The 24,817-nt window shown below is 38.9% G+C and overlaps 1 protein-coding gene across 6 annotated transcripts in view; it reads left to right on the top strand.

The window, feature by feature from the left end:
* LOC140342700 (NACHT, LRR and PYD domains-containing protein 3-like) overlaps positions 1-24,817 on the top strand; it is a 65,050-nt gene that overhangs the window by 37,757 nt on the left and 2,476 nt on the right. For 3 of the 6 annotated variants that reach the window (XM_072429037.1, XM_072429041.1, XM_072429039.1), the window contains 5 exons: positions 5,782-7,477; positions 8,529-8,693; positions 10,831-10,995; positions 13,250-13,414; positions 22,707-22,871. In XM_072429037.1, coding sequence (XP_072285138.1) covers positions 5,782-7,477; positions 8,529-8,693; positions 10,831-10,995; positions 13,250-13,414; positions 22,707-22,871 — 2,356 coding nt within the window. Of the gene's footprint in view, positions 1-5,781; positions 7,478-8,528; positions 8,694-10,830; positions 10,996-13,249; positions 13,415-22,299; positions 22,598-22,706; positions 22,872-24,166; positions 24,404-24,817 lie in introns of those variants that run through there. The other 3 variants (XM_072429038.1, XM_072429040.1, XM_072429042.1) reach the window with 3 other exon arrangements.

Below are 24,817 nucleotides of genomic sequence, written 5' to 3'. Positions count from 1 at the left end.
AATGGCACATGAGTGATCAGAAGGGGACAGTGAATGGCACATGAGTGATCAGAAAGGGTTACTAAAATGGTAACCCCCCCAATTCTCTTGTGCAATTTTGATTCCCCCCTCTGATCCCTTCTTTGTCATTTTACTGGTAAGTGACTGCCCTCTCCCACCTGGATACCCCAATGCCATTTCTTTTTTTACCCTTACGGTAGGCATGAGCTCAAAAAGGAAAAGCTACATGATGGAGTACAAGATGAGAATCGTGGAAGAATCCTGGGGCCAAACTCTTCCTGCTTTCTGCAAAGAAAAAATGTTGAATATCCGAATGGCTGCAAGTGGCGAGCGGAGTATGGTAAACTCATTGAACAAGTGGAAAATGGAAATGCTAAAAAACGCAAGAGTGGATCAGGTCGGCAAGCAACATTTCCCGAGCTGGAAGATCTGATCTGTGAATGGTTTGTTGACAAGAGAGCAAAGGCTTTGGTTGTGACTAGGGCTCAGATTCAAGAATTTGTCCTTGCAATAGCACCACAGTTTGACATAGCTGAAAACTTCAAAGCATCACAACACTGGTTGGATAATTTCCTTCAGCGAAATGAACTGTCTTTAAGAAGATCCACAACATTGTTTAGGCTGGAAGATGCTCAAGTTATTAAGCGAGCACTTGCATTCAATTCCTTTATTGATGATATTGATTTCTCTAAATACAATCTTTCCAACATGATTGCTATGGATGAAACTGCAGTGTTTATGGGCCAATCATCTCAAACAACAATTGAACACCGGGGTGCCTCCTCAGTGTACATTCCCTCCACTGCTTACGAAAGTGCACGTGTTACCTGTATTTTGGCAATTCGTCTGGATGGCAGTAAAATCACACATCTAATCATTTCTAAGGGTAAGAAAGAAAAGATTGAACGTGTTTCAGGAATTTTTGTTTTTGAAACTGAAAAAGCCTGGGCCACACAAGCAATTATAAGAAAGTGGCTCGATTTAATGCTGCCACATGTTATGCGAGGGAGCAAAAGAGGTCTACTAGTCTAGGATGCAGCCAGCACCCACGGTGCTAAAGATATTAAGTAATTTCTTCATGAAAGAAAAATATATCAAGTAATGATTCCCGCAGGAATGACGGCCTATCTACAGACTCTTGATATTGCAATAAACAAGCCATTCAAGGACAATCTGCGCATGGAAATTAATGACTACATTGAAAATAGAATGGAGAGAAATCAGCGCGGAAACTTTGTGAAGCCTAAACTGCAAGACGTTGTGACTTGGGTGAAGAATTCATGGGAGAGAATCACTAATAGTTGCATTAAACATGCACTATGACCAGGCTACCTTGATAAGAAGTACTCATTTAAGGACAGTGCTATTGTTAATCATGAGAGATTTGGTCCACTGATTCTAAAAGAAATGGAGTCAGAAGTAATTGACCTGGAAATTCAGAGTGGGGATTGTTATGATGATGTTCCAGAAGATGATGACTTGATTGTCATTGAATAAATGTGTGAATGTACCGTACCATACCGTAGATTGTTGTACATGGAAACAATGACACAGTAGTAACAAGAAATTGGATGCACAGTTTGTCTGGCTATGCTGGTTTGTGATGACAACTACTGTTATTACTTTTTTTCAACAATAAATGTGTACTGTAGTCTTCTTCATGGAAAAATAAGACATCCCCCTGAAAATAAGACCTAGGGCATATTTTGGCATTCCAAAAAATATAAGACAGTGCCTTATCATCGGGGAAACAAGGTAGCAGTGACACAGACTCAGTTCTCATGCTGCTGCAGCTGCTGCTGGTATATGAAGGGTAGGATTGTCTCACAGTACAAGGTGGGAAGGGAGCAGCTACCGCTGATCTCTGAGGTCTATAGGACACACTCACTCTTGGGGAAATTACGCTCAAGCAGAATGCCATAGAAAAAGATAGGAGATGCGCGCACAGAAAAAGCAGAAGTAGCTGATTGTGACATCATTTGTACACGCCCAATCAGTTGGTTGTACCCATTCCTAAGGTAGGGTTATCTCAGGATTATCTCATAGGACACCTGTCTTAGATGATTAGGATAGATGCTTGGAAAAAGGAAAGGGGTACAATGAAGTTAAGGTACAGATACAATATTGGATACTTGTTAGAAAGAGAGGGATGCAGATATAGTAAAGGAACTCTAGGAGAGAGTAAGAAATACATAAAAATGAGGTAATTAGTAATACAAACAGTAATGAAGAATATACAAGTTATGTATAAGACTATATGAGGTGCATTGCAGCATACATAGTATACATTTAAGTATAGGAGACATACGGTTAGAGGAGAGATAATATGAGACATACATATAACTATATATAATAATAAACAAATCAAACCCCATGTGAAACCCTTGAGTTATCTTTAAACTTTATCCAACGGTTTTATTCTATTTAGGTAAACACACTAGCAGGCAGCAAGAGCCCTATACACTAAAGGGAAATTCGGGGTGCACCTATAACTCAGGATGAAATCTATTGCCACTAGTCTAGTAAAAGCATTATTCAAGCGTGATAATCCTCTATCAGCAAAAGCTGACCCTGAAGTAAGTGTTATTTTTAGATTTAATTTCTATAGAACAATGTTTCTGGCTATAACACTAAGGAACAATTTTGAACACATTTTTTGCTGACTTCAATTTTAAGCCTATTTACAGTAAAATAGGTATGCTGATTCTGAAAGTGCAGTTAGTTTTTATCACGTCAGGTTTCTTTTCCTACAGCTTAGGCTATTCATTCAAGGCATATCTTCTTACACATGTATTTCCTTTCTTTCTGACCATGTCTGGCTCTGTTGTTTCTCGTCATAAGTGCCTAAACAACCCTGATACATTTTGTTATATCTGGCGGTTTCACCATTCTCAGCCAAAGGGCGAACATCAGCACATTTGTAGAGCAAGCCAACTTGGCAAATTTCAAAGTTAAACTTGGTGATCAAGATATGTCTTGGGCCCCTCATAAGGTGTGCAAACAGTGTGTCGAGGGTTTATGGATGTGGACAAAGGGAACATGTGATGAGATGCCATTTAGTATACCTATGGTTTGGGGAGAGTCATTGAGATTATTTCAGTGACTGTTACATTAGTATAGTGAAAACTTCAGGATATAACAAGCAAAATAAATTTAACATAGAGTAACCTAGTCTACCATCAGCTATATCAGCCCAGTGGCTCATTCAGATGACATCCCAGAGCCGGTTTTCGTTACACTACCCTCTCTTGAAGAACATGATTATGGTGATGGACTAGGTGACAAGGATGATGAAGAGTTTGAAATTGAAGAGGACTCCGTTTGTAAGGGATTTGGCATGTGATTTGGGACTATCAAAGAGGGCTTCAGAACTCCTAGCATCAAGATTGCGTGAGAAAAACTTACTTGAAAAGGGAACGAATGTAACGTACTTTCAAACCAAAGAAATTGCATTTCTGCAGTACTTTAGAACTGGCAGTGGCTTTGTGTATTGCCAACACATACCTGATTTATTGGAGGAATTATGAATTCCAATCTTTAAATCAACTGAATGGTTACTATTCATCGATAGCTCAAAGCTGAGCCTAAAGTGTGTCCTCCTTCACAATGGCAATATATTTGGGTCGGTCCCAATTGGCCATTCAGTTTCTCTTTGTGAAGAATATGCAGACATAAAGAGAGTCATTGAGTTGTTGCAATGTCACCCCCACACATGCGTCATCTGTGTTGAAAAGTATGCATCCTTCTTGGTCAGCAACCAAGTATTCCTGTTATCTGAGCATGTGGGACAGCAAAGCTCGTGAGAGGCATTGGGTGGAAAGAAATTGGCCTCCAAGATCTGCCCTAAAACCAGGTGATCCAAACATTCTACATTAGCCACTTGTTGATAGAAAGAATATTATTTTCCCACCTCTGCACATGAAACTGGGTCTGATGAAGCAGTTCGTTAAAGCTTTGCCAACTGAAGGAGACTGTTTCAAGTACTTCATTTTGGCATTTCCTAGCCTGGTATTTGAAAAAAAAAGGCCGGTGTGTTTGATGGTTCACAGATTCGGCACATCATCAAAGATAAACATTTTATCAGGACAATGTCAGAATTCAAAAAGAATGCTTGGTTATCATTCAAAGCCATTGTCAAGGACTTTCTTGGAAACACACGAGCAAATAATTACACAGAAATTGTCCAGAAACTCTTGGAGAGTTACAAAATGCTTGGTTGCAATATGAGCATCAAGGTGCACTTTCTGCACAAAGCCATTTTTTTAACTTCCCAGAAAACCTTGGTGCAGTCAGTGATGAGCAAGGTGAAGGAGATTTGAAGGTCATGGAAGGATGGTATATGATGGCAGGGTAGATGGGATGTACATATGATGGCTGACTATTATTGAAGCATCTGAGGGGATTGTCCTAACACTAAACAATATAGGAAAAGCTATAAATGTAAATTTTTACCTTAGGAAAAGATATGCAACGAAAGACATCAATTTTGAGCAGGACTTTTAAAGCCAATACCATCAATATTAATTACAAAAATAACAAAATTCTATTAATATTAAACATTAAAAACAAACATCATTTCAAATACATAACACACAATAAAATCACGGGTGTATATAATGACCTCTCCTTACAGAATACCCCCAAAGGGTTTAAATTCTGAATGGGCTATCCCAGTCATCATAGGAATAAATGCAGAGGGTGTCATCTCTCTTGCATTTTTCTCCCAGCTCTGTATTTCTTCATATCTGAACTTGCAGAACAGCCACAGGAAGCTATATTACATAAAAAAGGAATTACACTTGTTCACATTTTGTTTTGGAGGAAAGAGTAAAGGTCCTGCACCATCTCTTCTTCTTCTGTGTATAATGAAAAAAGCAAATGAAAAGTAGAAATGCCTTTTTCTTTCTACTTTTTACTTGCTTTTTGCAGTATATGAGATGTAATTTCTTTGTTCTATTCTGGATTTTTCAAAGTTCTCAAAATCCCCTGAGGAAGCCCCATGAGGCGAAACGCGTTGGGTTATCTGAGATATCCCTAATTACAACATTGAATTGTGTTGATAATATGTCTTGCTTATGGACCAAACAATAATTATCTGTTTGTATTACTACTTGACTTCAATGATTACTAGCATAGGAGATCTCTGTTAGTGACAGGGTCTTTCTTAAATTAAAAAAAAATGTAACAAACATTTTTATCACTACGCCTAAATAAAGCCTGTCTTTTCCCATGCCCCCTTCCCCTCTTCACTATATTACCAATGCACCTGGCTTGCTTTGGAGCAAAACATGTAATTCTGACTCCACATATTCATTGCTACCACACAAATGTAATAAACCCGCATAAATATGATGACCCCTGCATGACCTGCCTCCTCCCACCTGTAAAATGAACAGACTCATTTGTTCTAATCTTATCTATTGTCTTTACAGACATCTGATTTTACCGCAAGTCTGAACATACCCTTTTGCTCTTAGATTTTTTGGCTCAAATCTGTACATTTTTTTTTGGCCCACTTTAATATTTATATACAGAGGTACAGTTCATATGCCTTACATCAAATGACTTGACAAATTATATGAGTGCTCTAGTTACATACTTAAGTAAAATATTATTATAATGTTTCTGCAGTAGGTTTAGATTTAATTTTTAGTCTCCAGGTATCTATGGAACAAATTTTATTTAACATTTTGGCAATTATACATAAGAGATTACTAAATACATAAATCATTCTATTACAATTTTCACTTTTGTGGAAATATTATTTCCATCTCTCAACAGAAATTCAAGAAAAGCACAAACAACATCTGATGGAGAGGACTGAGATTCTAGCTGAGCACAAACCCCCAGGAACTACCCTGGAACCACAAAGATTCCTCATCAATGAGCGTTATGTGAACCTGGTTGTAGTCTCCTCTGATCAGTTCAGGCAGCGTCCCCAGAATGAACTAATACAGAGTGGGGTAAAACATGAGGAATGCTTGAAGGAAACTCAAACTGGACTGGAACTCATTTCCCCTAACAGGCTGTTCAGCTGGAGCCACCAGTCACAATGTGTACCACATGCAGTAATGGTGAGCGGAGTGCCAGGAATAGGGAAGACTACACTGATACAGAAGTTTGTCCATGACTGGGTGACCGGAAAACTCTACCAGAAATTTGCTTTTGTCTTCTCCTTTAGATTCCGGGATCTTAATAGACTGGGAGAGGTCGGCTTGGAGGAGATGATTCTTCAACAATATCCATATCTGGAGAGTCAGATTGGAAATATTCTACAAGATCCGGAGAGACTTCTGTTTATATTTGATGGATTAGATGAAAGCAGTCACCAAATGGATTTCAGATCAAATAAACTGACCCATCCAAAGCAGAGAACACATTTTGGTGAAATTGTGGTCAGTTTGGTAAGGCAGAGTCTTCTTAAAGGTTGCTCTGTACTGATAACCAGCCGCCCAACCAGACTGGCATCAGTTGATACCGGTGTTTTCCAGAGATTAGCTGACATCATGGGATTTCAACATGAAGATAGACTGATCTTCTTTAAAAATTTCTTTGGAAGTGAAGAATTGTCAGACAAGGCTTTTCATTATGTGCAGGAGAATGACACGCTGTACACTTTCTGTTACATCCCATCATACTGCTGGATTGTCTGTACAGTGTTATCAATGTGCTTCAAAGCCCAACCAACCAACACTGATCAGCTGATGGAGTCATTGCCCAAAACTGTGACACAACTCTTTGTGACTTTTGTCACCAACATTCTAGCCAATCACAACCAGAATACAGCAGATAGTCACACTGCCCGGGAACTGCTGACATCAATTGGGTGGATGGCAGAATATGGAGTCATGAATCACCTGATTGTATTTGATGACCGTTATCTGAACTCATTCAATGTAAGAAATGATAAACATCTCTTTTCATGTTTTATGATGGAATCTGGTCAGCCACCTAATGTGGATTACACCTTCTTACATCTCACTCTTCAGGAGTTCTTTGCTGCTTTAGCTCATTTTATAGACTATAATGCTGACAGATTACAGAAAACACTTAATGCTGCTGAATCTTACAATGATGGCCGTGCTGAAATATTGCTCCGTTTCCTCTGTGGTCTCTCAGACTCTTCTACTAGATTCCTGTTAAAGTCTCATGTTGGGGAATTGTCTGTTCAGGCTGCCAGAGATGTCATTACTTGGATCCAGCATACAATCCCAAAACAAAGCTCTGACCATGGAAGTCTTCCTAATGCATTCTACTATCTCCATGAGAGCAGGAATAAGGCTCTGGTGTCACAATGTATTGGATCAAACAATACTGACCTTTCCGGAATCTCCCTCAGCCCTCTGGATTGCTCTGTGCTGTCTTCTGTCCTTCAGTCCTGCACAGAGTCAGAAGAAGTAAAACTCAATTCCTGTCATATTCCGGTTGAAGGATTCAGGAAACTTATACCAGCTTTACACTCCATAAAGAGATTAAGGTAAGAATTGATTATGGATAAGCACATTTCTGTGTTAAACTGTAGATTTTTGAGGTTTTGTGTGACAGTGACCATCATGTGGTAAATCCTACAATCTGAAGAAATACATTTAGCTAGTAGACAGTTATAATTATTATCAGAGCAAAGTAAGATATTAGAAACACAACACTGTAGTATACAAAACATATTATAGGGTCCATTTATAAATGTTTTCACCAAACATTCACCCATCTTTTTTTTCCAAAATAAAGCTTTATTAGGTTTACAAATGAAAATGTACAACGTTTTACATTTGCAAAGATTTAAACATATGTACTAGTATAATTATACCTAGTCATAGATATCCATGCCCATTTATTTTAACATATGTAACAATTGTCAATATCATACTTTGTCATTTACCCAGCTTTTAACCTATATGTACACATTTTTTCAAAATTTGAATATATTAGAAAATGCAAGAATGCAAGTTTTACTTAGCATTTACACATTTTCATAATTATGTCAATATGAAAAATATGTAAATGTTGGGTAAAATTGGGTTATTCTTGGTGAAAACATTTATAACAAAACATTTATAGATCCCTCTATGTTTTAGGTACTACAGTGCTCTGCGCCTAATTCATGTTTTGCTAAACTGATGTGTGGTTTTTTATCTATATATAGTGGTGAGTTTACGTGGATTCCAAACTCAGTGGTGGAGTTTACTAGATGCCCACATGTAGAGAACACAAGGCTATTAGGAACATTGACTAGAATATTTGTGAGGTGTCTCCAATATTGATAGTACAATAATATCTGAATGAATATAAAATATTTGGCCAGTGTACAGGTGGTTTAGAACAAGAAAGAGAAGATGCTATAACCAGTCGGACATAGAGTTACCCATCAGCACAACAATAATCACAGAAAAGTAGGACACTTATAAGTTTCACTTATATAAATGATTCCAATAAAGAGAAATGAGCTCCATTTATGTACAGAATAGTTCTATTCATTTCTAGGGGAGACATTCATATTCTTCTGGTAACATTCTTCTCTTCTTTTACAGTTTGGATAATAATCTCCTGACACACAGCTCCTGTCCCCACCTGGCATCTGGAATAAGAAATAACCAGACACTGAGGACACTGAACCTGTCTGAGAACAATCTGGAGGGTCCTCATTTCAGGGATCTGATGGAAGCTCTGACAACAAGCCGGATAGAGGAATTACAGTGAGTATAACAGGACTGACTGAGATAATAATATTCTGGGAAAATATCCAAAGTATAGAAATATAATAATTACATATTGTGTTCATATCACATCCCCTTTCTAACTCTATAAATAGCCAATCCCAGACTGTTAGCTTATTCTTGAATCTTATCACACTCTTGTCAGCCATGAAATCATCCTTTTTTTAGAATCTTGTTTAATTATGATATTTAATTTAGTCTGGTAACTAGTAAAATAGATGAAATTATAGGTGGCCATACACTGGGGAATCTGATTTTACTCCAATCAGTGCTAAATGGAAACATCCCGCTGACATGACATCCGCTATTCAGTGTTGGGGAATCTCCCCATTAATGCACATCTGCTATTCAGTGTGTGAACTTTCTGTGTTAGGCAGATCATATGGATGAAAGGTTTCCCTTACACATGGCACCATTGTTCTGGAAATGCAGGCATGTTTTTTTTATCTTATAGATGTGAATAGGCCATTAATCTTCTAGTTTTATAGAAACACTGTGAGGATAGATTTCTTATAGGCTTTTCATTCTACAAATATTAAGTATTTATCCGCATTAGGGGGATTCTGTGTTTAAAATATTATGTAATGGCCAACTTTAAAGTGGTTGTCCAATTGGTGGTTGTCAGATGAGGTACGAAAAATCGCACAGGTATGGATAAAATACAATAATTTAGGGGTCCTCCACTCCAAATCTCAAGGGCTACACATAGGGCGCATGTTGCAATAAACAGAGCCATGTCCTGACTCTTTGTGCCTCATTTTTTAAAACTTTTTTAGGATTGGAGAAGATAGATTATCATGGGAGAACCTAAATAACCCATCAAACCTGGAATGGATTTCTTTAAAAATCATTTTGCTATAGATTGTTTTCAATCCTGGACTAGATCTCTTCCAGGTTTGCTGAGTCACCCTGGTTCACCCATGATACTTTATCTTTTCCAGTCTTGGAGAGCATTAATAAATCAGGCGCAGTATTAATAATTCTTTCCTTCATTTACCGCTGTAAACTGGAGAAATGCTACAGACATATATGGTTCCTGATCCCTTAGCACTGGAAATCGGGATCCCTGTTACAGACTATAACAACTGTATGATAATAATGGTAAAAAAATTATAAATAATAATAAAAAAATAGATGCAAATGATTATAACCCCAGGTCACAGGAATTCAATGGTTTCAATCACTATCAGGGGACGAGGTGTACTATTGACCTCACTTGCTCTGTATTCACTTTCATGTGGTATAGAAAGAAGGGGAAATAATGAGCTGGAAGCTGGGATATCTCAATGAGGAATAATTTGGGATTCGTACACATGGGGCTCTATTTCTAAATTATTCCCCTAGTCAATTTGTCTAAAATTTGCTGACAGATGGTTGAATCTCTCCTTTTAGTTCATATTAAAACAATAACTCGTTCTGATAGCTAGTGGTCAATCTTCAAAAGTGCACAGATGTCACATGAGAAAATAGTGAATAGCCAAAAATAAAATAATATGAACCCGTCTAGAGGCAATTGAGGGGGGGGGGGGGGGATTTATCATTCATCAATACAGTGCATAGATAGCTGAGACTTCCTGAACTTCCATAGTTGTCACCACCATACACAATTTCAGTAAACCTCACACCACCACTTGCAGTGTTTTGTGAAGACACTAAATTCCTGTACACACACTAGATATATGTCACTGAAAACGATCAGCTGTTTTCATTTTCAGAGACACTAGAACAAACAAGCGTTGTACACTCAGCACTGTTCAGTTCTCTGGAGAGGGGAGGATGAGTGGGAGACCCCCTGCTGCATCCTCCCCATATCTAATGACAGCAGTCATCCCCGGTCTGTTATAGTTCTGTATAAATTACAGAGAAATTTTAAGATTTTAAACCTCCATTGTAAATGTCTCATTTTGTCTTCTCCCTGTAATTACCTGGACATTAGATGTGCGAGGAACTGCCCTTCCCTTCTTATAAAATTATATTTACTGGAGATTAATAAAATGATGAAACTTAAATGATTCCAAGAAAGAGAAATGAGCTCCATTTATGTAGAGAATACTTCCATTCATTTCTAGGGAAGACATTCATATTCTTCTGGTAACATTCTTCTCTTCTTTTACAGTTTGGAGAATAATCTCCTAACAAACAGTTCCTGCCCCCACCTGGCATCTGGAATAAGAAATAACCAGACACTGAGGACACTGATCCTGAATAAGAACATTCTGGAGGGTCCTCATTTCAGGGATCTGATGGAAGCTCTGACAACAAGCCTGATAGAGGAATTACAGTGAGTATAACAGGACTGACTGAGATAATAATATTCTGGGAAAATATCCAAAATGTGGAAATATAATAATAACATAATGTATTCATATTAGATCTCCTCTCTAACTCTGTAAATAGCCAATCCCAGACTGGTATCTTCCTATTGAATCTTATCACACATTTGTCAGCCATGAAATCTTTTCTCTTCCATTCCATTTAGACTGGTAACTAGTAAAATAGATGAAATTATAGGTGGTCATACACCGGGGAATCTGATCTTCCTGCAATCATTGCCACATGGAAACATCCTGCTGACATGACATCCACCATACGGTGTCGGGGGAACTCCCCATTACTGAACATCTGCTATTCAGTGTCTGGATTTCCTGTGTTAGGCAGATTATTCAGGTGAAAGGTTTCCCTTACACACGGCACCATTGTCTGGAAATGCAGGCGTGTTTTCCAGTGTATAGTGGCCTTACATATATATGTAAGTGGCCCCATTAATGTTTTAGTGACTTTAGTTACTTTAGTTTAGTGAAGATAGATTTCTTATCGTTTTTTCATTCTACAAACAGGTATTTATCCGTATTAGTGGTTCCATTTTTAAGATAATATGCAGTGGCCAACTTTAAAGTTGTTGCCATAGTGATAACTGTTGGCCAGCTGTTTATGTTATAATCAGCCACTGAATGGTGGTCATCAGATCCGGCATCTTCCCTAACAATCACTGTTAGAACAACTCCTGGCAGGTTGCTAATGTACACAGTGGGCGACATCCCAATTTGGTGGGTTTCAGATGAGGTACGAATAATCGCACATTTATTGTATGGAGAAAATACAATAAATTAGGGGTCTTTCACTCCAGATCTTAAGGGCTACACATAGGGTACGTGTTGAAATAAACAGAGCCATGTTCTGACTCTCTGAGCCTGATTTTTCAAACTTTTTTAGGACTGGAGATGATAGAGTATCATGGGAGAACCTGAATATACCATCAAACTTGTAATTGCTTTCTTTAAAAATCATTTTGCTATAGCTTGTTTTCAATCCTGGACCAAATCACTTCCAGGTTTGCTGAGTCACCCAGGTTCACCTATGATAGTCTATCTTCTCCAGTCTTGGAGAGCATAATTAAATCAGGCCCAGTGTAATTCATTCTTTCCTTCATTTACCTCTGTAAACTAGAGAAATGCTACAGACATATATGGATCCTGATCCATGAGCACTGGAAATGGGGATCCCTGTTATAGACCGTACCACTGTATGATAATAATGGTAAAAAAAAAAAAAAAAACTTAGATGCAAATGATTATAACCTCAAGTCACAGGGATTTAACGGCTTCAATCACCATCAGGGGGCAAGGTGTACTAGTGACCTCAGTTGTTCTGTATTCACTTGTATGTGGTATGGAAAGAAGGGGAAAGGTTAAGTTGATAGCTGGGATATCTCAGTGGGGGAATATTTGGGATTCGTACACATGGGGCCCTATTTATAAATTATTCCCTCAGTCAATTTGTCTAAAATTTGCTGACAGTCAAATTTCTCTACATGTCTTCTTTCAGTTCCTATTAAAACAATACCTAATTCTGCTACCTAGTGGTCAATCATCAAAAGTGCTCAGCTGTCACTTTAGAAAATTAATGAATAGCAAAAAAACAGATTTTATGAACAGGTCTAGAGTGAATTGATAGGGGAATAATTTATCAAAACAGTGCATAGATAGCTGAGACTTTCTGAACTTCTATAGTTGTCATCATCATCCACAATTTCAATAAACTCCCCCCCTCCCCACCACCACCACTTGCAGTGTTTTGTAAAGAGACACTAAAGTCCTGTACACACACTAGATATATGTCACTGGAAACGATCTGCTCCTATCATTTTCAGAGATACTAAAACAAACTAGTGTTGTACACTCAGCACTGTTCAGTTCTCTGGAGAGGGGAGGATGAGCGGGAGACCCCCCTGCTGTGTCATCCCCCTATCTAAGGACAGTGGTCATCCCCGGTCTGTTGTTTTAGTTCTGTATATGTTATAAACCCCATTGTAAACGTCTCATTTTGTCCTCTCCTTGTAATTACCTGGACATCAGACATGTGAGGGACTGCTCTTCCTCCCTTAAAAAATTATATGTGCTGGAGATATATAAAGTGATGAAACATAAATGATTCCAATGAAAAGAAACAAGCTCCATTCATGTAGAAAATATTTCCATTAATTCCTGGGGGAGAAATTCATATTCTTCTGGTAACATTCTTCTCTTCTTCTACAGTTTGGAGAATAGTCTCCTAACAAACAGTTCCTGCCCCCACCTGGCATCTGGAATAAGAAATAACCAGACACTGAGGACACTGAACCTGACCGATAACAATCTGGAGGGTCCTCATTTCAGGGATCTGATGGAAGCTCTGACAACAAGCCGGATAGCGGAATTACTGTGAGTATAACAGGACTGACTGAGATAATAAATTCTTGGACAATATTTAAAATATAGAAATATAATAATTACATAATGTATTCATATCAGATCTCCTTTCTGTCTCTATAAACAGCCAATCCCAGACTGTTAGCTTATTCTTGGATCTTATCACACTCTTGTCAGCCATGAAATCATCTTTTCTCTAGAATCTTGTATAATTCTGGTATTCCAATTATTCTGATAACTAGTAAAATAGATTAAATTATAGGTGATCATACTCAATGGAATCTAATCTTGCTGCAATCAGTGCTATATGGAAACATCCTGCTGACATGAAATCCGCTATTCAGTGTCGGGGGATCTCCCCATTACTGCACATCTGCTATTCAGTGTCTGAATTTCCTGTGTTAGGCAAATCATTCAGATGAAAGGTTTACCTTACACACGGCACTATTGTCTGGAAATGCAGGCGTGTTGTCCCGTGTATAGATGTAAATGGCCCATCAATGTACTATTTCTAAAATAACACGGTAAGGATAGGTTTATTATAGATTTTTATATCTACAAAAAGTTGGAATGCATGTGCTGTGGGCGTTCACCTTCCTATAATATTATGCCGAGGCCAACTTCAATGTGGTTGCCATAGTGACAAATATTGGCTAGTTGATTATGTTATCAACCACTGAATGGTGGGTCATCAGATCTGGCATCTTCTCTAACAATCACTGGTGGAACAACACTTGGCAGGTTGCTAATGTATATAGAAATACAATCAACACGCCGGTTTTTTGAAAATAATTATCTTGTATTTTACATATATATAGGATATTATAAACCAAACCATATTTGCTTGCATACAAACTATTATTTAATATGGCCTCATTCCATGAGGTCCAGTTCTTGCTTACTAGACATAGATCACTTACTTGGTGGTTTTGTTGTTTCTAAAAGTGATGTATACCGCTAAGCAAACCATATGTTCAAGGAACAGAAATAAGTGCGAGTGTTTGCATGCAGCCTTGTTAACCGACGCGTTTCACCCTTTGTAGGCATCCTCAGGGGTAGCTTTGTGCTTATTCTAATAGTTTGTGTGTGATCCAAGTATATTCATCAAACAGAGAAAATGTATTAACATTTTTCTGTTTTTGATTGCATATATATGCTCATATATACGTTGTCTTTCTCTTAGTTTTGCCTACGTAATATGTATCGCATCTACAGGTGATGAGGTAGATGCCTTTTGATTCACAGTTCACATGTTCATTTAACCTATGTGTTAAGCTGCGTACACACTTGCAATTTTTGTCGTTGGAAAGGATCTTTCACGATCCTTTCCAACGACAAAGGACCACACGATGCATGAACGGTGCTGTACATACAGCACCGTTCATGCTCTATGGAGAGGGGAGGGGGAGAGCGACGGAGCGGCACCCTGCTGCGCGCTCTCCCCTTCCCTTTCATTAGGATCGGTCGTCGTCCATCGTCCGTGGATCCGGCAGGTCGGTCGTTTGGACGATGGACGACACCGACTGTACACACGGCAGATTTTCGCCCGATATTCGGCCGATGCCGATTATCGGGCGATAAAAATCTGCCGTGTGTACGTAGCTTTAGTCCTTTAGGTTAAAATAATGCTTGGTTTTCATATATCCAACTGTATTGTCTTCAATGTCCGCATTTGAAGGTACCTTTTGGTCTACTTGTGTCAATTGGGTCATTTTGGTTGTGGACCAAACAGTCTTTCAGAGAACCTGACTTCTTTAAAATGATTTGAGGTTTGTTATGTATATGTGATCTAATGTCCGGGTTTCCTAACAGACTGTTTCAGTGTTTTGATAAAATTTTCTGCACATTTGAGTGGTCTTTGGTATAGCAAATAATTAGATGAACTTTGAGTTTATTTGAAGTTTATTTTGTTTGATGAATCAGACTGTCTCTTTTGAGTAGGCATGATTTGTGGTATGATCTTTTCAAAAGTTTTTTGCTATAGCCTCTATATTGTAATCTAGTGGTTAGTGCTTTGGCTTCGTTTTTGAAATCAGTATCAGCTGCGCAATTAATTTTTAACCTGTGCATTTGGCTTAAAGGGACGCTCTTTAATAGGGGGTTGGGCTGGGAACTATGGGCATGTAAGATCGTGTTGCCCACAGTCCCTTTCCTATAGAGGGTGGTGGTAATTTTGTGATCCTCTGTTATAATGACGTATATATCTAAAAAGGGCACTTTGTTTTCATGTGAGTACATTGTAAATTTTAAATTCAATCTGTTTGCTTGAATTAAATTGAATATATCCAGAAGGGTTTGAGTGGAGTCTGTCCAGATGATTAAAATATCATCGATATAACAAAGATGTCGGGCTGAAATATCGCAAACCTAGGGTCTAAAAACAGGTATTTTACCCACTCACCCAAATACAAGTTGATATACAATGGGGCACACTTTGTCCCTATCGCGACCCCCTGGACTTTTGGCTAATGTCTGTGATTGTATGTAAAGACATTCCTGGTGAGGATGTATTTGGGTAGGTTGATTATGAGGTCATTGTATTTTTTATGTGAAGGGTTGTTGGTCTCAATTACTGATCTAATGGTATCTAGTCCCAGTGGATGGGGGATACAGTTGTACAGTGATTTCACATCAATGGTAGCTAGTCTAGAGTTAACAGGAGTTTACATGTCTTACCATGAGTTCCATCATCTGATGGTTCCATGTGTCCAGTGTATCCCCATTTTTATTAAGTAGTTCCTGCAATGTTTTTATAGTTCTAAAATCTTAAATTTGGGGATTTTTAGAATCGGAGAGGTCTTGTGGTGTATTGGGTTTAGAGAATTTTTCAAACATCAATTTTAGGGTCAAATTTCTTGCGACAGGTTCACATCCTTGATTAAATCAAATTTGTTAATTTTCCCTGAGGGAAAAGACAACCCCATTTTGAGGACGTCTTCCTCCTCTGGGCTTTTTTCGTAGGAGGATAAGTTTACAATTTCTAAGTTTGTTTTTTGTGTGGGATTCTTGAGAAAAAACTTTGAGTTGTCCCACTTTGGGACATGGTAGTTTTTTATGGAATGTTCCTTAAAAGGATTGCTGAGTGTTTTTCTTTGGGATAGCTCCAAATGTGAATGTTGGTTGGGGTAGGGAAGTAGGAGGTAATGGTACAAAATCTGGTCATGTGGAGAGTGAAGGTGTTTGATCCAGGGTGGTGGGAATAGATATATTACTGGCTACCTGAATGCCAGTTTCCATTTCTGGGGTGCCGTGTGTGGTGAAAATGTTATTGACAGATGCGGCCTCTGTGATTGGAATAGGCGCGGTGGATATTGGTGACCTTGGTGGAAATAATAAAAGTGTTTCTACTGTAAGGGATGGTTTGCATTTTGTGTCCTGCTGTGTGTGATCACTTAGTTCACTTTTGTATTGTTTTTTTTCTTGTGTTTTACTCTCTGACATTTCCCTAGTCACATTGGATGTACTGTTTTATGTAGGTGGGGGTGGTTGCGTAGAGTTATATTTTTATTGTTTCCCACTTATAGGTGGTGTGAGATCGCCAGTAGCAGCAGAGGGTGTTTTCAACAGGAAACATGGCCAGCAGGTTAAAAGTGCATCAAGGGTGGGCCACTTAGCCTCTAACTAACTGTTAGATCCCTTTGCTAATAATCCTGCCCAACCTAGTGCTGCGCAGGACTCCAAGGCCCAAACCATACAGCTTTTCCAAATATAGTTTGTGTCTTTACTCACAGTTCTCTTGGCCCTCCTCCCAGCTCACCAGCCAAGAACAGAGACACAGGAAAGAGCAGGCTGGGAGTTTATATCCCCAGCCTAATTTCCAGGATGGGTTTCAGCTGACACAATAACACTTGATCATTCTCAGGCCTCTTTAGCTCCCTCATCTGGCCAAGAAGCTAATTGTCTCTACTCTGCATATAAACCTGTATCTGGGGCAAATGTACCTATCATCCTGGATGAAACTGGGTCTTCGTTGGCCAGCTGTTACATACTCCCCCCTCTTTTTTCAACCTTAGGGTTGGGACACGGGCTGCCAGGTAGGTATAGACCCGAAATAAAGCATCTGCATTCTCCATCTGTACACCAGGACAATGCTTGACATAAAAGCTAAATTCCTGAAGGGCTAAGAACCATCTATTAACCTTTCTGTTAGTTTCCATGTTTTGGGCCATACACTTTAATGAGGCATAATCTGTTATTAGCAGAAACTGTCTACCCAGCAGATAGTGCCTCGAGGAATTAAGAGCCCACTTCACAGCCAAACATTCTTTTTCAATCGTAGCATAATTTACCCCATGGGCCTTTAACTTCCGACTGAGGTAAACAATGGGGTGTTCTTCCCCATTTTGAACCTGGGATAGCACTGCTCCTAGTCCAGTAATGGACACATCAGTCTGCACCACAATCTCCTTTGAGAAGTCAAGAGAGTATAGCACTGGCTCGCTACACTACGCTACATTAAAGCCTTCTTTAATGCCTCAAAGGCAGCTTCTGCTTCTGGGGACCATTTAACCATTACTGATTCCTTCCCTATTGTCAAATTTGTCAGGGGAACGGCACGGGATTCAAAATGAGGAATAAAGTGCCTTATAATAGCCGGCGATCCCCAAGAAAGCACAAACCTGCTTTTTATTAATTGGGTGTGGCCAATTCTGGATGGCCTCTACTTTCTTTTCCTGAGGCTTTATTGATCCTCTTCCAATAGTGTACCCCAAATATTTCTGGAGCTATTTTGATGGCTTCTTCTAGCCCAATAGCATACTTTTTAGGGTTTGCAACAAACCCAGCTTTCTTCAGTGTGTTTAGCACTGCCTGAACTTTTACTAAATGCGAGGCCCAATCTGTACTATGAATAATTACGTCATTCAGGTAGGCCGCAGCATGTTTTTGATGGGGTCGGAGTACCTTATCCATCACCCTCTGGAACGTAGCTGGAGCATTCTGTAACTCAAAGGGCATATTTCGGTACTGGAATGCTCCATCAGGGGTCTCAAAAGCAGTTTTCCCCTTAGCTGACTTAGACAGAGGGATCTGCCAATATCCTTTGATTAGATCTAAGGTGGTCATGTATCTAGCATTCCCCAACCAATCAAAGGATAGGCATAGAATAGGTATCAATCTTTGTAATCTGATTCAGCTTTGCAGAATCTCCAGTTCCCATCTGGTTTGGGAACACAATTGGGCTGGACCAATCGCTATTGGACTCCTCTATAACTCCCAATTCAAACATTTTTATTACTTCCTGACATATTTCCTCTTGTCTAGATTCAGAAATCCAGTAGGGTTTTAATCATGTGTAGCCATGGATGTTCGTCCGGGCACGTTGGAGAACATATCCCTATTTTGGAGCACAAAATCTCTCGCTTCTTGCTGTTGACTCTTTGACAAAGTGTCTGGTATCCAGACTTCTGGAATTACAGAGTGAAACTGAGCAGGTAGCTCTGTGGTCCTCACTGTTAATGCTTCCTTTTCTTTCCATGGTTTCAACAAATTCACATGATAAATTTGCTCTGGTTTCCACCTACCAGGTTGGCTAATCTTATAATTTACGTCAAGTTTTTCCATGATCTCAAGGGGGCCCTGCCATTTGGCTAGTAATTTACACCAGGGGAACTAGTACCAAAATATCCCCAGCGGAAAAAGTAGGGATACGTGCACCCCGACTGCGCCAACTGGGCTTGGGCCAGATGCTTTTTAACCAAGGGCATTACCTGCATTTGTGCCACATGCTCAATGACACTTCTATGAGCTGAACTTTTAATTTCCCATGTTTACATAGCAATCACTAACAGTCCCCTGGGGTGCCTCCCATTTAATAATTCAAAGGGAGAGAATCCAGTTGAGGTTTGGGGAACCTCCCAAATATGGGAGTAGACAGTCCCAATTTTTCCCGTCTTTATCTACTACTTTCCGAAACATCTGTTTTAATGTTTTGTTAAAACGTTCCAAGGAACTGTCTGTTTGCTGGGACATAAACAGGGTTCCCTGATCAGTAAGTACCTCTATGGCCACGCCTACTTGGCTGAAAACTTGGAACAGCTCCCGGGCTATGGTTTTAGCAGAGGTATTTTGGAGAAGGATTGCCTTAGGATACCGAGTAGCATAGTCCATTATGACTAGGATATATTGATGGCCCCTAGCTGACATTAGCAATGGGCCAACTAAATCCATGGAAATCCTCTCAAAAAGGACCTCAATGATGGGGAGGGGAACCAAAAGGCTATGAAAATGCGGCATTGAGGCAGACACCTGACATACTGGACAGAAAGCACAGTACATCTCCACCTCCTTGGTGACCGCTGGCCAATAGAACCTCTGGGCTATTCGCTCTCTGGTTTTCTCAGCCCCCAGATGCCCCCCTAGGAGGTGCCCATGGGCCAGGCCTAACACCAATTTCCAGTACAGCTTGGGTACCACTAGCAGTTCGATGGAGAAGGAGGGAAGAGAGATCACAGATCTTTTTTGGATCACTACAAGGTAATAAAGATAGTATACAGAAATGTTTTTAATCCAATTGATGGTTTGTTCTGTAAATAAAATGTCTTTAAAAAGGATTTTACCTTGTCCCGGTGTTGCTGAGTCTCGGAGACAAGCTGCCACTTTGGGACACCCGATAGAGTAGCTCCCTTTAAAAAATATAGTATGGGATTTCAACTCTCTCGTCTAGATGCACTAGATTCCCATCTATTTTTGCGGCATTCTCCTAGGCTTTAAACAGTGTGGGGTCTTTCAATTGCTCTGTAACAGAGCGGATGGGTTTCAGCTGAGACAATTACACTTGATCATACCCAGGCGTCTTTAGCTCCTTCAGCACCCCCTTCAGGTGAAAAGGAAAACTGCTCGATAACTCAGAAAAATACTCTGCATATAACGCGTATCTAGGGCAAATGTACCTATCATCCTTGATGAAACCCTGTGTCTTCATTGGCCAGGAATTACAGTGGGAAAACTTTCTCAAATTTTTCACAAATTTTTTGTCCTTTTTGTTGTATGCTATAAGTATTTTCATTAATTGACTGGAGCAGTCTATTAGAACGTTTTCCCATTCCGGCTTAATCCATTCTCTATGATTGACGTTAGGAAAAATCTGGACCAGGGGGGTTAGATTTTTCAGCAATATACTTTTTGAAAAATTGAATGTGCCCGTGAATAAGTGACTTTTTTTCCAAAATAAATTTAAAGGTTAGTGAACTAATTTTCAACCTATTTGGTTTTGTTTCTTCACAAATTTGGGACATAAAATCGTATCAGGCATTTCTAAGAATTTTTCCTTTTCTTCCACTGTCCCTTTGGAATTTGGGTTTAAGAAATGACCCAAAGTACCTTTCTAACAACAACAACAGACATGAGCAACAGCTGCAGCTCGTCTCGGAGACTCAGTAACACCCCGGGACAAGGTAAAATCCTCTTTAAAGACATTTTATTTACAGAACAAACCATCAGTTAGATTAAAAACATTTCTGTACACTATCTTTTTTACCTTGTAGTGCAGTGTTCTCCCCAGCCCCTTTTAGCTGGACGCACCACCCGGCACTTTTCAGTAACCACCCGGCTGTTTTTATGTGGCTATTGAAGAGTTGGGTCACAAAACAGGGGCTGCCAACCGCCTTCAATTTCTTTCCACCCGGCTCAAAAAAATTCCTGGGTTGAGCACTGTAGTGATCCAAAAAATATCCATGATCTCTCTCCCCGCCCTCTCCATAGTGACACGTGAGGTGCGGCAGCAGCTCCAAATGATATTGCTCATATCCCTGGGACCATGTATATACTTAATTAATTATTATATCTAAGATGACTATTAAAAGAAACACTAGTATACCAATAAGTAAAAGAAAAAGACATCCTTATTTTAAATTTTGATATATATGTCAAACTAGAAGTACCTTTCTATTTCATGGCCAGATAACCATATAAACAAGGGATTGTTACTCTTGAAAACAGCATAGATTTTCATTTGAAAATGTAAATCACATTCTCAAAACCTTTTTGAATATTTCAGGAATTATTGTTTAAGACCTAATAAAGTATGTTTGTATATCAAATATCACTAAACACAGTGTGTAATATTCATATGTCATACGTAACCCACATGTATTTGATTGGTGGATATGTTTTTGACTTAATATGCTTCTCCTGGCATTTGAACTGTCTGCCTATATTAGATGTACCAATCTGCTGAAATGTATTTAATATGCATAGAATATGAATATATGATTTACAGTTTAATATGATTTTGTATTATTACTTTTTCTGTGTTTGATGAATATACTTAGATCACACGGAAACCGTTATAAGCACAAAGTTACCCCTGAGGAAGCTTACAAAGGGCTACTTCTGTCCCTAGAGCAACATCCCAATTGGTGGTTGTCACATGAGGTACCAATAACTGCACAAGTATGGCAACAATACAATAAATTAGAGGTCCTCAGCTCCAAATCTCAAGAGCTAAACATAGGGCACATGTTACAATAAACAGAGCCATTTTCTGACTCTTTGGGCCTTAGCTTTTAAACTTCTCTAAGACAGGAGAATATAGACTATGATGTGGAAACCTGAGTGATTCATTAAACCTGGAATTGATTTCCTAAAAATCATTTGCTATAGAATGACAAATGTTTTCAATACTAGACAAGATCTGTTCCAGGTTTCCTGGATCACTTAGATTCACCCCTGATACTAAAACACAGAATGTGCACAGCTGTCACAATAGGCAATGAATAGCCAGTAAATGAATAATGAATAATTTTTAAATGAAGCACATTGATAGAAGACACTTTCTGAGCTTCCATTGTGTCAATATAATCCTCTGTATCAGTAAGCTTCCCCCACCACTTGCAGTGTTTTGTGAAGACACTAATGTCCCTTACACACACAATGATCTGTTCTTATCATTTTCACAGACACGAAAACAAACAAGTGTTGTACACTCAGCACTGTTCAGTTCTCTGGAGAGGGGAGGATGAGTGGAAGACCCCCTGCTGCATCCTCCCTATATCTAATGACAGCGGTCATCCCCGGTCTGTTGGTATAAATTACAGGGAAATCACAAGGGTATAAACCTCCATTGTAAATAACTCATTTTGTCCTCTCCCTGAAATTACCTGGACATCAGATGTGTGAGGAACTGCTCTGCCCTCCTTATAAAATTATATTACTGAAGATTTATAAAGTGATGAAACACAAATGATTCCAATAAGAAGAAATTAAGAAGAAATAATCTCCATTCATGCAGAGAATATTTCCATTAATTCTGGGGGGGGGGGGGGGATTCATATTCTTCCGGTAACATTCTTCTCTTCTTCTACAGTTTGTATAATAATCACCTGACAGACAGTTCCTGCCCCCACCTGGCATCTGGAATAAGAAATAACCAGACACTGAGGACACTGAACCTGTCCTGGAACAATCTGGAGGGTCCTCATTTCAGGGATCTGATGGAAGCTCTGACAACAAGCCGGATAGAGGGATTACTGTGAGTATAACAGGACTGACTGAGATAATAAATTCTTGGACAATATCCAAAATATAGAAATATAATAATTACATAATGTATTCATATCAAATCTCCTTTCTGACTTTACAAATAGCCAATTCCAGACTGTTATCTTTTTCTTGGATATTATTACACTCTTGTCAGCCATTAAAACATTTTTTTCTCCAGAATCTTGTTTGGTTCTGATATTCCATTTATTCTAAAAACTAGTAAAGAGATGCAATTATAGCTGGTCATACACTGGGGAATCTGATCTTTCTGCAATCAGTGCCACATGGAAACATTCTGCTGATATGACATCCGCTATTCAGTGTCGGAGGATCTCCCCATTACTGCACATCTGCTATTCAGTGACATAATTTCCTGTGTTAGGCAGCTCATTCAGATGAAAGGTTTTCCATACAATCAGCCCCATTGTCTGGAAATGCAGGCATATTTTCCAATGTATAGATGTGAATGAGCCCCTAATGTTTTTCTTGCATAGTAACATTGTGAGGATATAATTCCTATAGGTTTCCAACACTACAAATATTTCTTATGTATCTGCTTTGGAGGTTCCCTGTTTGCAATATTATGCAGCGGTGAACTTCAAAGCGCTTGCCATAGTAACATCTTATGGCCTGTTTTTAAAGTTAGCAGCTGCTGAATGGCCTTCACCTTCCATAACAATCACCGGCTGAGAACACTGATGTAATAACTTCTGGATGGTTGCTATTGTACACAGTGGGCAACATCCCAATTGGTGGTTGTCAGATGAGGTACCAATAATATTCACACTGGTAGGAAAAAATGTGGTAAATTAGGGGTCCTCCGCTCCAGATTTCAGGGGCCACACATAAGGCAGATACAAGACAAGTGTTACAATAAACAGAGACAGTTTCCAACTGTGTTATTCAAAATTTTATTCATTTATTTCTGTAAACTAAAGGAATCCTACAGACCTTTGTGGATCCAGACCCTAAGGCACTGGAGTAGGGGACCCCTGCTAAAGACTTTAAAAACTGTATGCTAATAATAGTAAAAGAAAAAATAAAACACCATTAGAAGTGTATGATCATAACCCCAGGTCACAGGGGGTCAATGGCTTCAATCACCATCAGGGAACAAGGTATACTAGTGACCCTACTTGTTCTCTCTTCACTTGTATGAAATATGGGAAGAAGGGAAAAGGTTGGGTCGGAGGCTAAGAGAGCTTGGAGGGGGAATTGGGATTTGTGTACATCAATAATTGAAACATTCTAAACATATATTTTTGTTATCATCCTCTATTTCAGAGACCACCCCCCAATCACTTGCAGTGTTTTGTGAAGAAGCTAAAATCCTTGGTACTGGCTGAAGTAACCACTTCCATCAACCGGAGGCCTCTTTGTAGATGGAGTGAAGCAGTTTTTTCAGCCTCTACCAATCCCTGCAAGCTTATGGTGTAAATGATTCTCTATTACTACATATGCTCCATCTGCTTTCCTTTCATAAATGGTGTTGCAGTTTACATAATCTTTATTGGATCAACTTGAGATGTTATCTGTGGAAATACGGACCTCTTTATAATAATTCACCTCAGGAAGCAACTTCTTGCAACATAATATGACATTAGAAATTGTCACCCTGTTTGTAAAAAATGGAAATTGTGTTTTTTAAGTAAATATATTAAATAAAATATTCTTATGATATGTCCATGAAAAGCCCCACCTATGTATCACAAAATTGTAACTAATCAATTGATAAGTGGTATGAATGATAACTGAGCCTAAATCTTAGAATATTTTCAGCATCAATAATAAGAACTGCTCTACGTTAATTAATCCCCACCAATCAGAACTATCCCTGCCCTGGTTAATGAGAGCTGGAAGTGTAGTCTAAATGTTATTGGTGGCTCTGGGATTATTATTATTATTATTATTATTATTAAACAGGATTTATATAGC

This window comes from Pyxicephalus adspersus, chromosome 12 (genome assembly GCF_032062135.1).
Source record: "Pyxicephalus adspersus chromosome 12, UCB_Pads_2.0, whole genome shotgun sequence".
In the NCBI taxonomy this organism is placed as follows: Eukaryota; Metazoa; Chordata; class Amphibia; order Anura; family Pyxicephalidae; genus Pyxicephalus; species Pyxicephalus adspersus.
Note: the sequence above shows the minus strand (reverse complement) of the source record. Positions and strands in the feature narration are given on the sequence as shown.